At 50.3% G+C, this 13665-nt stretch overlaps 1 protein-coding gene across 1 annotated transcript in view; it reads right to left on the bottom strand.

The window, feature by feature from the left end:
• The window catches only part of LOC142069651 (complement C3-like), a 76191-nt gene that overhangs the window by 31850 nt on the left and 30676 nt on the right, over positions 1-13665 (bottom strand). The window contains exons 16-20 of the mRNA XM_075121546.1: positions 13271-13342; positions 12211-12411; positions 11468-11579; positions 7826-7911; positions 7505-7644 (exon numbers count right to left, since the gene is read on the bottom strand). Of these exons, the coding sequence (XP_074977647.1) occupies positions 7505-7644; positions 7826-7911; positions 11468-11579; positions 12211-12411; positions 13271-13342 (611 nt within the window). The remainder of the gene's footprint in view (positions 1-7504; positions 7645-7825; positions 7912-11467; positions 11580-12210; positions 12412-13270; positions 13343-13665) is intronic.

Here is a 13665-nt window from a genome sequence, read left to right as displayed (position 1 = left end):
TCTAGTTCTGTCCTGCCTCAGAGAGGCCCTCAGCCTGTGGTGTTCCTGAGTGGAAGTAATGAGACCCACCTGGTCTGGCTACCGGTGTGAGTCAGCAGAAAGCCCCGAACCTGGCACCTACTCACAGATTTGAGGCCCAGGCAGAGAAGAATGGCAGCCAGAAGGGTATTTTTTATCTCCTTCTATATCATGCAATCTTGCCAGAAGCTGGGAATAGGCAAGAGAATATGGTTACTTATCTCTCGTAACCGTTGTTCTTCGAGATGTGTTGTTCACGTCCATTACAATTAGGTGTGCGGGCACGTCACATGCATGGACATCGGAAACTTTTTCCCTTAACAGCACCCATCGGGATGGCAGAGGAGCCCCCTAGAGTGGTGCTCTTATGGCATTGTATATAATACCCTGCCGGCCTGACCCCTCTTCGGGTCCGTCTTGCCATTGACGCTGACAGAGGGGTGGGGGGGGCGGGTATTGTAATGGACGTGAACAACAAATCTCAAAGAACAACAGTTAACAGAGGTAAATAACCGTCTTTTCTTCTTCCAGTGCTTGTTCATGTCCATTCCAGTGAGGTGACTTCCAAGCTGACTATTGGAAGTGGGTAGGAGTCAAGGAATGATTGATTGGAGGACAGCCCTGCTGACCACTGTATCATCTCTGGCCTGTTGGTTGATGGCATAGTGGGCTGTAAACGTAGGCACTGAGGACCAGGTAGCTGCTTTGCAGATTTCGTGGATGGGTACCCGTGCCAGAAAGGTGATCAAAGACGCTTGTGCTTTCGTCGAATGGGCTGTGATTGCCAGAGCTGGGACCTTAGCCAACTCATAGCATGTGCGAATGCAGTCTGTGATCCAGGACGAGATGCGCTGAGAAGATACTGGAAGGCCCTTCATTCTATCAGCTATGGCCAAGAACAGTTGAGTTGGTTTGCAAAAAGGCCTTGTGTGCTCTATGTAGAACGCTAGGGTTCTTCGAACATCTAGTGTGTGCAAGCTCTCCTGCTGCAGGCTCGTCTGAGGCTTTGGAAAAATCACGGGCAGAAAAATGTCCTGTCCCATGTGGACCTTGGGGAGGAATCTAAGGTATGGTCTAAATTGCACCTTGTCCTTATGAAACACTGTATAAGGAGGTTTGGAGGTGAAAGACTTTAGTTCAGACACTCTCCTCACCAATGTAATGGCCACCAAGAACGCTACCTGCCATGAAAAGTAAAGGAGGGAACAAGTGGCCAGTGGCTCAAACAGTGGACTCATGAGCTTGGAGAGGTTCAGATTCCAGGTTGGTACTGGTGGTTGAGAGTAAGGGTATTCCCTCTCCAATCCCTTGAGGAAACGCACCACCATGGGATTTGAGAATACCGAGTGCCCAGATTTCCCTAGATGGAAAGCTGAGATAGCCACCAGGTGTACTCTGATGGATGGAAGTGATAGGCCTTGTTGCTTGAGGTGAAGCATGTAGTCCAGAATAACCAGGATAGATACCTGGAGCGGTAACAGACATCTGGGTTCACACCAGTAGGAGAACCTTTTCCACTTGGCTAAGTAAGTTGACCTTGTGGAAGTTTTCCTGCAGCCAAGAAGTATTTGTCTCACTGGCTGAGAGCACTGGCTCACCATCGAGTTTAGCCATGGAGCTTCCAAGCCATGGGGTGCAGGGACTGTAGGTTTGGGTGGAGAAGGCACCCTTGGTCCTGAGTGATCAAGTCCAGATAGAGGGGTAGGGCTATTGGGGCATCTACTGATAGTTTCAGGAGTGTTGTGTACCAGCGCTGACGTGGCCAGGACAGGGCAAGCAGGATCACCATCGCTCTGTCCCTGCGTATCTTGAGCAGGACCCAGTGGATCAGTAGGATTGGAGGGAAGGCATACTTCAGGGCCACTCCCCACTGCATTAAGGAACGCGTCAGAGATGGAGCCCGGGCTGTGGTTTTGAAATGAGCAGAACCGAGGACACTGTTTGTTGTCCTTTGTGGCGAATAGATTGACTTGGGGATAACCCCACTTTTGGAAAACTGACTGCAGGACATCTGATCGGACTGACCACTCGTGAGCTTGGTAGGACCTGTTGAGGTGATCTGCCAGCTCGTTCCTCACCCTGGGGAGGTAGGATGCTTCCAGCTGTATGGACTGGGCTATACGGAAGTTGCAGAGGAGAAGAGCCTCGCATCAGAGGGTTGAGAAGCGAGCTCTGCCCTATTTGTTTATGTAGAACATGGTGGTAGTGTTGTCTGTCAGGACCGTCACGCTGTGACCTTGCAAAGTGGCGTGAAAGCAACAAGGGTGATGTCATGGTGGGTGTGTGCTATAGACCACCGTATCAGAAGTTTCTTTGGACAACTAACTAAAGTTTCCAGATCACAGATCTTGGTTCTAATGGGGGACTTAAATCACCCTGACATCTGCTGGGAGAGCAATACAGCAATGCACAGACAATCCAGGAAGTTTTTGAAGAGTGTTGGGGACAACTTCCTGGTACAAATGCTGGAGGAACCAACTAGGGGCCGTGCTCCTCTTGACCTGCTGCTTACAAACAGGGAAGAATTGGTAGGGGAAGTAGAAGTGGGTGGCAATCTAGGCAGCAGTGACCATGAGATGGTTGAGTTCAGGATACTCACAAAAGGAAGAAAGGAGAGTAGCAAAATACGTATCCGGACTTCAGAAAAGCAGACTTTGACTCCCTTAGGGAGCTGATGGGCAGGATCTTGTTAGCAACAAGAAGAAGGTCAGGGAAAGTCTGAGACTCTTACTGAATGGGGGAGGCAACCTAGTGACACATGATGTGGAAAAAGCTGAAGTACTCAATGCTTTTTTTGCCTTGGTCTTCACAGACAAGGTCAGCTTCCAGACTGCTCCACTGGGCAACACAGTATGTGGAGGAGGTGAGCAGCCCTCAGTGGTGAAAGAACAGGTTAAGGACTATTTAGAAAAGCTGGATGTGCACAAGTCCATGTGGCAATTGGGGGAGGTCCCAGATGCTTGGAAAAAGGCAAATATAATGCCCATATTTTAAAAAGGGAAGAAAGAGAACCCAGGGAACTGCAGACCGGTCAGCCTCACTTCACTCCCCGGCAAAATCATGGAGCAGGTCCTCAAGGAATGCATTTTGAAGCACTTGGAGGAGAGGAAGGTGATCAGGAACAGTCAACATGGATTCAACAAGGGCAAGGCATGCCTGACCAACCTGATTGCCTTCTATGATGAAATAACTGGCTGTGTGGATATGGGAAAAGTGGTGGATGTGATATATCTTGACTTTAGCAAAGCTTTTGATACGGTCTCCCACAATATTCTTGCCACCAAGTTAAAGAAGTATGGATTGGATGAATGGACTATAAAGTGGACAGAAAGCTGGCTAGATTGTCGGGCTCAACAGGTAGTGATCAACGGCTTGATGTCTAATTGGCAGCAGGTATCAAGCGGAGTGCCCCAGGGGTTGGTCCTGGGGCCAGTTTTGTTCAACATCTTTATTAATGATCTGGAGGATGGTGTGGATTGCACCCTCAGCAAGTTTGCAGATGACACTAAGCTGGGGGGGGGGAGAGGTAGATATGCTGGAGGGTAGGGATAGGGTCCAGAGTAACCTAGACAAATTGGAGGATTGGGCCAAAAGAAATCTAATGAAGTTCAACAAGGAGAAGTGCAGAGTCCTGCACTTAGGACGGAAGAATCCCATGCACCACTACAGACTAGGGATCGAATGGCTAGGCAGCAGTTCTGCAGAAAAGGATCTGGGGATTACAGTGGATGAGAAGCTGGATATGAGTCAGCAGTGTGCCCTTGTTGCCAAGATGGCCAACGGCATATTGGGCTGTATTAGTAGGAGCATTTCCAGCAGATCGAGGGAAGTGATTATTCCCCTCTATTTGGCACTGGTGAGGCCACACCTGGAGTATTGTGTCCAGTTTTGGTCCCCCCACTACAGAAGGGATGTGGACAAATTAAAGAGAGTCCAGCGGAGGGCAACAAAAATGATTAGGGGACTGGAACACATGACTTATGAGGAGAGGCTGAGGGAACAGGGGTTATTTAGTCTGCAGAAGAGAAGAGTGAGGGGGGATTTGATAGCAGCCTTCAACTACCTGAAAGGGGGTTCCAAAGAGGATGGAGCTAGGCTCTTCTCAGTGGTGGCAGATGACAGAACAAGAAGCAATGGTCTCAAGTTGCAGTGGGGGAGGTCTAGGTTGGATATTAGGAAACACTATTTCATGAGGAGGGTGGTGAAGCACTGGAATGGGTTACCTAGGGAGGTGGTAGAATCTCCATCCTTAGAGGTTTTTAAGACCTGGCTTGACAAAGCCCGGGCTGGGATGATTTATTTGGTATTGGTCCTGCTTTGAGTAGATTGGACTAGATGACCTCCTGAGGTCTCTTCCAACCCTAATATTCTATGATTCTATGAAAGGTTTGACAGGCCAGACAAACCGCTCTGAGCACCTTCATGTGGTTATGGAGGGGTATCTCATCCTGCGTCCACAGACCCTGTGTTCTCAGTTCCCCTAGGTGTGCACCCCAACCCAGATCTGACGCATCTGTTACTAATGTCAGTGAAGGTTGGGTTGTGGTGAAGGGGACTCCTGCACAGACTACTGGTTGGTCCAGCCACCAATGCAGAGACTCTCTGATTTGCCAGGCTGTCCAGGCTGGATAACTGGAATAAAATCCCTTTCCCCTTAGCTCCTGGGGAACCTCCTCCACCGCCCCTATATCGATGAGCGATCATACCTCCTGCATAAGGAGTTGCTTGTGAGACAGGTCCCTGAAGAGCGATGGGGAAGAGGGGTGGGAGGGAGGGAAGGAGGAGAACTTGAGGGAGTATCCCACCTGTACCATGTGTAGGACCCAGCGGTCAGATGTTATACAGGACCACGCGTGGTAGAAGTGGAATAGCTGGTTTAAAAACTGTGAGGAGGGATCCTGGGATTGGATTGGTAGGCTGTCCTCGTGTATGCCATCAAAAACCTGGCTTGTTTCCTGGCTGGGGATTATCTGGGCCTTGGTTAGACGCATTGTTCGACCGTCTGCGTCTATTATTGCTGTCTCACCTGTGGTGGGGGTCTCGTCTAGGGTGAGTTTAGTATGGCCTCTGCTGTGGAGATTGAGGCCTGAAGGGCTTCCTCTGGGTTGCTGGTGTATGCATTCCCAGGGATTTCACTGTAGCCCTGGAATCCTTGAGGCTATGCAGCCTGGAATCCGTTTGCTCCGAAAAGAGGCCAGAGTCTTCGAAAGGGAGGTCTTGCAATGTGTTTTGGACCTCGGGAGGAAGGCCTGACACCTGTAGCCATGCTGAACTCCTCATAACTGCTCCTGATGATATGGTTCTGGTTGCAGAGTCAGTCGAATCGACCAGCTGAGCGTGGTTGCCATCGTCCTGACCCTCCTGTAATCCCCCACAGTCCTGGGCCATGTTGGGGCCTGTCAAGGCTGTCACCTCTTGGGAGGCAGACTGTGCCTCCTAAAGCCTTGGGGTTGTGCCTCTCGGTAGCGGTGCAGGCAACGGAGTTACCTCTGTCAGCTGCTTTGGAGGGTCCGAGGTCGGTCTAGAGAGTGTGGCCTCTCTTGCCCTCGAGGTGCGTTTATATGGTGACCTTGAGTGGCGTCACATTGAGTGCACCAATCTGGAGGCTCTAGAAAATGTGCCCTGTTGTTGGTGATAGGCTCATGGGGTCTAAAAGGGCCGTTGCTCTGGAGGCAGCCACTGCAGCTGCCAGGCTGTGTGGGACTCTCTACTGCTCTTGGACCGGTGCCTGCTATAACCCGAGCGGCCTGAGTTGGCCTCAGGGTCTGAGGAGGCTGAAGGGGAGGACTAAGGTGGTGTCGATGATCCTTGCGCCACCGTGGTGTGCCGAGAGGTGCGGGCCATGGATCGGTGCTGAGAGGATTGGGATAGTGAGCGGTACCAACTAGCCCGAGACCTGCACCGCCTTAGAGCATACAGTGCCAGGGAAGTGGCTGGTACCATGTTTCGGTGCCGAGTGACCGAGGGTGACATGGAGCAGTGCCGGGTCCTCGGTGGGGGCGCCGAGGGCGCTTCTTCATCTGGTGCCATAACCTCATGTGGGGTTGTCGGTGCTGGGGAGCGGCGCTGTGGCGAGCTCAAACGGGAGCGGTGCCATGAGCGGTGCCAGATTGGTGACCTCGAGCGGCACACCATTGCTGGTTTCCCTCTGGACGGCACCCGTCTGGGTGGTGCCAGAGGCTTCTCCCTGCATGGGAGGGGATTGGGCGCTGACCGTTCAATGAGGTCCTTCTGCAGCCTCAAATGTGTCTGGTGTGGAGGGGGGTTCCAAGACCTCCTCTAGACACTGGTCTGCGCCGAAGTCGCGGGGCGCCGGACTCAATGATGCCTGCGGTGCTGGAATCAATAGTGCCAGCACCTGATGGGAAACAGAGTCCTGTCTCTGAGTTGCGGGAGCCTCTCTGAGTGTCTTGGTCACTCTTTGAGGGGAGCGTCCTCTTTCCCCTTTCTTATGGCACTTGGCCGGTGCCGGGGAGCTTGAGCGGTGCCAGGGCTGGTCAGCTTGTCTCGGTGCCAGGGATTTATGGTACCAGGGATCTCTCGAGCCCAGTGCCGAATTGCGCACTGATGCCGGGGCACTTCTCACCGAGGAGCTCGGGCCCGGTACCGGTACCAGGTGGTCTGGGGTCACTGGTTGTAACGCGGCCTCCATGAGCATCTGCTTAAGATGAAAGTCTCTTTCTTTCTTAGTCCGGGCCTTAAAGGCCTTGCAAATTTTGCAGGGCTCAGCCTGGTGTGCCTCCCCCAGACACCTAAGGTTGGAGTCGTGTGGGTCGCTGTTGGGCATAGACTTGCGGCAGGTAGCATAAGCTTTAAACCCCTGGGCTTGCGTCATCCCAGTCATCTCTAACTAAGCTGTACCTAACTAATTTATTAACTATCTAACAACAAATTATCTAACTGGTAAAACTAGATTGCTAAGGGATCACTTGTCAGCGAGAGACCACGTTCCAACGCCACCATTGACGGTAAGAAGGAATTGAAGGCGGGGAGTCGGGCAGGCAGGGTACTATATACAGAGCCATAAGGAGCCACCCTAGGGGGCTCCTCTGCCATCCCAACGGAAGCTGCTAAGGGGAAAAGTTTCTGATGTCCGTGCACGTGACGCGCACGCACACCTAATTGGAACTGATATGAACAAGCACTCAAAGAAGAAGGGATGGATCACTTGATGATTACGTGTTCCGTTCATTCCCTCTGCAGCACCTGGCATTGGTTGCTGTCAGAAGACAGGATAGTGGGCTAGATGGACCATTGGTCTGACCCAGTATGGCCGCTTTTATGGTCTTAACTGGCTGGATTCCATAGCCCTGATCCTCCAAGGTGCTGAGCACTCAACAAGGTCAATGGGAGACAAGGGTGTCCAGCCCCAAAGGGATCAGGCCCTAGAAGGAGAAGCCTTCCACCATTTTGTGTTGGTTTGGCTGTCTGTCAAAGACTTGACACCTCAGGTCAATTGCAGAGCCCCATGAGGCAGTGAGCTTACCTTAATGTTTTGGTCCCAATAGTTGTAGATAATAGCCTGGATTTCCACATCCTCATTCCTCACTACAGAGTAGGGCAGCTGGAGGTCGATGAAAAAACCTTTCATTACTTTTATCTCATAGGGGTCAGCCACACAGAGCCCTGCAATGGGGAAAGACCCAGGGTCAGAGACAGGGGAGCTTATACTTTAGTCCTGAAATGTGTCTGCTGTCTCCTCAATTGTTCCATCTGACTGTGACGTTTCCAAGGCCCATTGTGGCCTGGGGTCTTTTCCCCATTAGGTTTTCTGCCTGTTCTTTGGAGAGCTCGTAGTGTTCCTCACCTTTGGTCTCTGAAAGGCTCACAGCCAGGACTTCCCAGGTGGTGATGGAATCCTTCAGGAAAATAGGCACCGTCTTGGAAGAAATTCTACATGGAAAGAGAAAGACAGAGTCTTTTACAGAAGGAGCTAAGATTCATGGACATTCCCCAGCTAAGGGTGTAGATCAAGGGTCTCAAACATGCGGCCCACAGACTTATTTCCTGCGGCCCGCCATAGGCGCCAACTCCCCCACTCTGCCCCTCACTCCCTGCTCCCCCTCCTCGTCACCCCCCCCGAGCATGCCACGTCCCCACTCCTCTGCCTACCTCCCAGCGCTTCCCGCCACCAAACAGCTGTTTGGAGGTGCTTAGGGCTTTCCAGGAGGGAGTGGGGAGGAGTGGGGACGCAGCGCGCTCAGAGGAGGAGGCAGGGAAGGGAGGAGGATGGGGAGGGATTTGGGGAAGGGGTTGGATTGGGGCAGGGAGAGGCTGGAGTTGGCGTGGGGACTTTGGGGAAGGGGTTGGAATGGGGGTGGGGAAGGGGTGAGGCATGTACTGAAGTGTCGCTAGAGGTGAAGAAACCAGAGGGCAGAACAAGCCCAGGCTCCTCCCTCCCCTCCCCCAGTTCCGCGAGCTTCCTCCTCCACCTGCCTAGCGCCAGGCTGCCAACTCGTGCCAAGTCGCCCAAGTGGAGTGGTGAGAGTGTGGGGCAACGCGTGGCTGCCCCCGTCTGGCCACACACAAATGCATGCGGGCTGCAGCAGGGCTAAGTAGAGCTGCGAGCAGCAGAAGGGTGGGAGAGCAACAGGCTGGGCTGGGGATCTGTGGGGGCCGCCAAAGCTGTATTACCATGCTGGGCTGATGGGGGGAGGGTTGTGGTTTTTTTCAGCCAGCCCCTCGCTAATTTCTCAGCGCATCACAGAGTTTTCACATTTGAAAACAGCCCCAATTCCTCACTCCTCCGCTGGAAACAAGTACGATTTACAAACTGGGGTGGGAGGGCTTTCCAAGCCACATGTTTCCCTGCCCCTCTGCTTTCTGTGCAGCTAGATACCTCTAGTGGCTATGGTAACACCCCTCTTTTTATTGGTGTGCTTGGTAAGACCTCCAACAGCTTACAGTCTAGCAGAGATACCCAGGAGCCAGGATGCACAGGAAGACGCAGAGGGGGGATTAACTTGGAGCAGTCTGGGAGAGGGGGTTGTTTATTTGGGCATCTGTGGCATCATTTGAATCATACCTGTCATTCCCCTTGGCTTCAGGGCTTTGTTGCAATGCTCGTGCTATCAGAGCCTGCTCTGAAAGGTGCTAAGCACCCTGAGATCCCACTGCTCTCAGTGGGAGAAGCAGGCATCTCAGCTCCGCACAAAGGAAGTTCTAACAGAGAGATGACCCAAAGGAGGGGGATTCAAAACTTGCGTCCCAGCCCCTTGCTGTGACCTGAGGCTGAAAGGTGCTGCCAGCTGCCTTCTGTGAGGTTCAACGCATGCTCATGGCCAATGGCTTTTAGCCCATCAGACCCCAAGACAGCTCCCTCTGCTTCCACAAGGGTAATGGCAACGTTTGGAAGTACATATATATGTGAAAAGTCTTTCTCCTCCATGGAGATTAACAAAGCTGTGTTAAGGTCAAGGTTCACTGATGAACATTTCCAAGCAACACTGAGATTGGTTTCGTCTCAGGATATCAAAGCTAATATTGATGCTCTGGTTGATGCAAAACGCTGCCACCTAAGTGGCCAAAAATGAAACGACTGTCAAAATTAGCACTGACTTTTCGCATTACAGTTTTTAAAAAGTTAATACATTGACTTTTAATAGCATACGATATTACTCTTCATTTTTTTTATTTTTGACTATATTTTTGTATCATTGTATGAAAAGGTTTCAGTGATGCGGCCCTCAGGCCAATGTATTCGTCCTCATGTGGCTTTTGTGGTGATTTGAGTTTGAGATCCCAGGTGTAGATCCTCCTATCTTAGGACTGAGGTCCATGGTAAAGCATTCTTCACCCACCCACTGAAATATAGAGCCCTCTCTGGGGAGGAACTCAGTGGTCCAAGTTCTGCACCAGCCACAGGACACAACCTGTTTTAAAGGTCTCAAGGGTAGGGATATTAATTCTAGTGTCCAGGTCTAATTCCAAGCAGGGGAATTATATTCCATTCCAGTGGAGAGGGGCCTGGCCCAGCGCCCCATTTACCTTTTAAAAAAAAAGCTTCAGCCATCCTGTCAAGGCTGAGTCCCCACTCTGGCACTTCGAGGGCAGAAGGTGGGGGCCTGCAAGGATTCTAAAAATTAGCACTGGCCACTCCAGACTTGTATTAAATTCCCAAGGTTACAGCTTTTCTCTGACCTTGGATGGGTAGATGCTGCCACCACCCAAGTGCAAAAACCCCTTTGAGAACCCAGGAAGGCGCACTTGGGAATTCCTTTCTATGGGGTACCCTGCAGCCCTTTCACACACACCCCTCCGGGGGAGAGCTGACAAAGAAAACAAAGGAAATCAGCTGTTGCCACCAGCTAATTAAACAACATGTGCACACACCTCTTAAGACACAACACTCCAATCCTGTTCTTAAAAAAGGTAAACTTTATTTAAAAAAAAGGAAGAAAAAAAAGACGTCTAAAAGCTCAGGCTATTGCTAGATTTAAATAGAGCAAATACAAAAATTAAGAAGCAAAAATAGCTTTCTTGAGGTCCTGCTTACAGATTACAAACAAAACAAAAGCACCTGGGGTAAGCACAGGAGTCCACAAGCCATAAAGAAATAAAAGAGATAAACCTAATTGCGTCTCCCTAGACATTTCCTGATCTACTTACATATCTGGGGTTCCAAATGAGTAGTTTCTAGGTATGATTTGATGATTTCTCATACCTGGCTCAAGCTCTTACAGCATAGTTCCAGCCCTGTCTCTGCGCTCTGGGAGAAAAGCACAGACAGACAAAAGGGAAGTTTTTTCTCAATTTTAAAAAGTTCTAGCCTTCCCTTTGGCTCTTTTGGTCAGGTGTTGACTCCCTTCCTTTTACCTATGGACTTTTTAACCCTTTACAGGTAAAGCAAGTAGAGAACAGCGACTAAGAGGGAGTTTATAGCTAACTGGCTGGCTAGCTACCCCCTCCTTCATTTATCACACATCCACTTAGAAAGCACCATCAATATCACATGACTCGGCAATCCAATAACACACCCTGAATAACAAACAGAAATGAGGAACTGTTCCTGAACAGGGTAAAAGGCCAACGCTAAACAGCCAGACACCTACATCCATATTCTAGCACCTAAATCAGCAGCCTGGTTTTTCATGGGGGGCTGAAGCCAGGGGATACTGCTGGTTGCTCAGCATCTTTGGAAGTCGAGCCAGTTCTTTTAGGTACCTAAATATGGGCTCAAAACTGGAGTAACTGAATGAAATTCTCTGGTCTCTGTTATACAGAAGGTGAGACTAGATGATCTAAGGGCCCTTCTCGCTTTAAAATGTAGGAGTGATTCTATGAATATGGATCAGTTGCTGAATGCTGGCCCTAAATCATGACATATACTCCAGCTGGCTCCAGGGGAGTCTTGCTGGTGGAGAGACACATTCTTCAGTGGGAGCTACACTATGCCACGTCTGAATGTGGCCCTTTGATGAATGGGAGTGGTACGGCCACATGATCTTACCCCAGTTCATTTGGTCGTGCAGTCAGCTGCTCCACTTGCCACAGCCAGCTCTCTGGAAACAGGCTCCTTGAGGTGATATTTTTGTCAGTCCTGAACTCTTTATCCAAGTCACCTGGAAAGTCAAATCACAGACCGTCTGGCTCTGCTGTGACATTGATTGGGATGGGGCAAACCTGAAAGGATTCGGGGATGGGTCTGCTCTACTGACCTGAAAGCATCCGTGATTTGACCTACGTTGCCAGGTTTTGATGCTGCCAGCCCAGAAGAGCATGAATTGGAGTGTGGTTGAATGGCTGGAGGGGAAGCCACAGACTTCTTCTCCTCTCCATGCCTGCCTTGCTGTTTCCCCACAAGCTAGGTTTTCTGGGCTCCTATAACACTGGTATAAGCCACTGGCTCAGCGCTACATGAGCACCCTCTACTGGATATTCTGCAAAGGGTAAGAGCCCACTACTATTCCTAGCTAGAGGAGTTACCCCTTTAGCTCAAGTGGTAGAGGACTGTGCTTTAGAAACAAAGGTTAAACCTCGGCGGCCTGTGAAGAGGTTATTACCCTGACTCATCTGGGTCCCCATATCAACATGGTGCAACACTAACAGGATTGCTTCCACTGCATTCATGTTCATCTCCTACCTGGGGGATCTGTGAAAATGGGCAGGGTTGGTTCATGTGGCGTGGTCTTATTTCTCTAACAATTCCCCCAGCCTTGCTCCTCTGAGTGACATTGAAACCCTGGTACTTGCTTCTTGCAAGTTCCAGGTGGATCTCCCGTTGCATCTTGTCCCGTATGGTCTTGATATAATTGCAGCAGTCAAGGAAGGTCTTCTTGCATTCATCCGTATCCAGGATGTACCCAGCCCGCTTCTCGCAGGTGTGCCCCATGGGGTTCTCGTACATCCCGTCTTCACAGCATTTCTTCACCTTCCGATCGTGGTAATCCGCCGCTGAAATGTAAAAGCCAGAAGGTCATTCCTACCAAGCTTCTTCTAGTCCGCTCTCTCTCTCTCTCTCTCTCTCTCATTAATTTACTACTAGACATGGCCAAAGAAGGAACATAGGAACTAGCATTCTGCTCTGTCTAATCCAGTATCTTGTCTCTAACAGTCACTAGCACCAGCAGCTTCAGAGAAAGGTGCAAGAAACCCCACAGTGGAATAACCTGCCCACAGAGAAGTTTCTTCCTGACCCCAGTTAGAGGTTGGCTCATGCCGTGAAGCATGAGGATGTATAGCTCTTCTTTAAAAATCCTATCCTATGGAATGGTGAACATCTCTTCCTTTTCCATGTAAATGGCTCATCCTTTGTTTGAATCCTGCTAGGCTCTTGGCCTCAATACAATCCTGTGATGGTGAGTACTGTGGGTTAATTATGCATTGTGTATGAAAATAGTTCCCTTTATAAATTCTTAATAAGAAACCATTCAGTTGGGTTGAGTGTCTCCTTGTGCTTAAATGGGTAATTTAACAATGTACCTGTTGTTGTTATTTGAATTGCAGTAGTACTTTGGGTCCACAGCCATGGCCCAAACCCCCACTGCGTTGGGGGCTGTACCAACACAGAACAGAGAGACGGTCCGTGCCCCAAAGAGCAATTTACCATTCATTATTTTCTACACCTCTATAAATTGACCAGTTCCAATCTCTCCTCATATGGAAGTCTATCCTGACTCCCCCGTCTCCTGTTACAAGAAATGCAGCTGGCAGGAGGCTGTAGCAGGGTGAAACTGGTCATGTAAGGGAATCACATTCCTGATTTGCATGCTTGCTTTGATCAAGGATAGCAAACCCCCTGATTAGTACCTACTTTTGATTGCCTTATACTCAATGAGCTGAACGGAGCGACGCCGGCGTTTTGCTGGCTGGGGACAATCTGGATCTGCAGAAGGAAGTGAGAAACACAAAATAAAAACCCACCCACCGAATGAGGCCCTCCACTCAACTTGATGCCATTTCTCTGTCTGGATGTAACACGGTAACATTTGAACACCGCATCCGGTCAGTTCCCAAATTTCTGAGAATGGTCTAGGCCTCAATGAGCGGAACCCTGTTGATTTAGGGGCAAATCAGAAAACCAGAAAAGCCAGTTTGGCACTTAACATATTGCTCCTTCCTGTCTGGCTGGGAGCCACAGAAGAGCTGTTGGGCAGATGCTCAGCCAGCCAGGGCAACCAGAAGGAGAGGAGAGTGAAGCAGGCTTCA

The sequence above is a fragment of the Caretta caretta genome, chromosome 20 (genome assembly GCF_965140235.1).
Source record: "Caretta caretta isolate rCarCar2 chromosome 20, rCarCar1.hap1, whole genome shotgun sequence".
In the NCBI taxonomy this organism is placed as follows: domain Eukaryota; kingdom Metazoa; phylum Chordata; order Testudines; family Cheloniidae; genus Caretta; species Caretta caretta.
The sequence above is the reverse complement of the archived record's forward strand: the minus strand, read 5'-3'. Positions and strand labels throughout refer to the sequence as shown.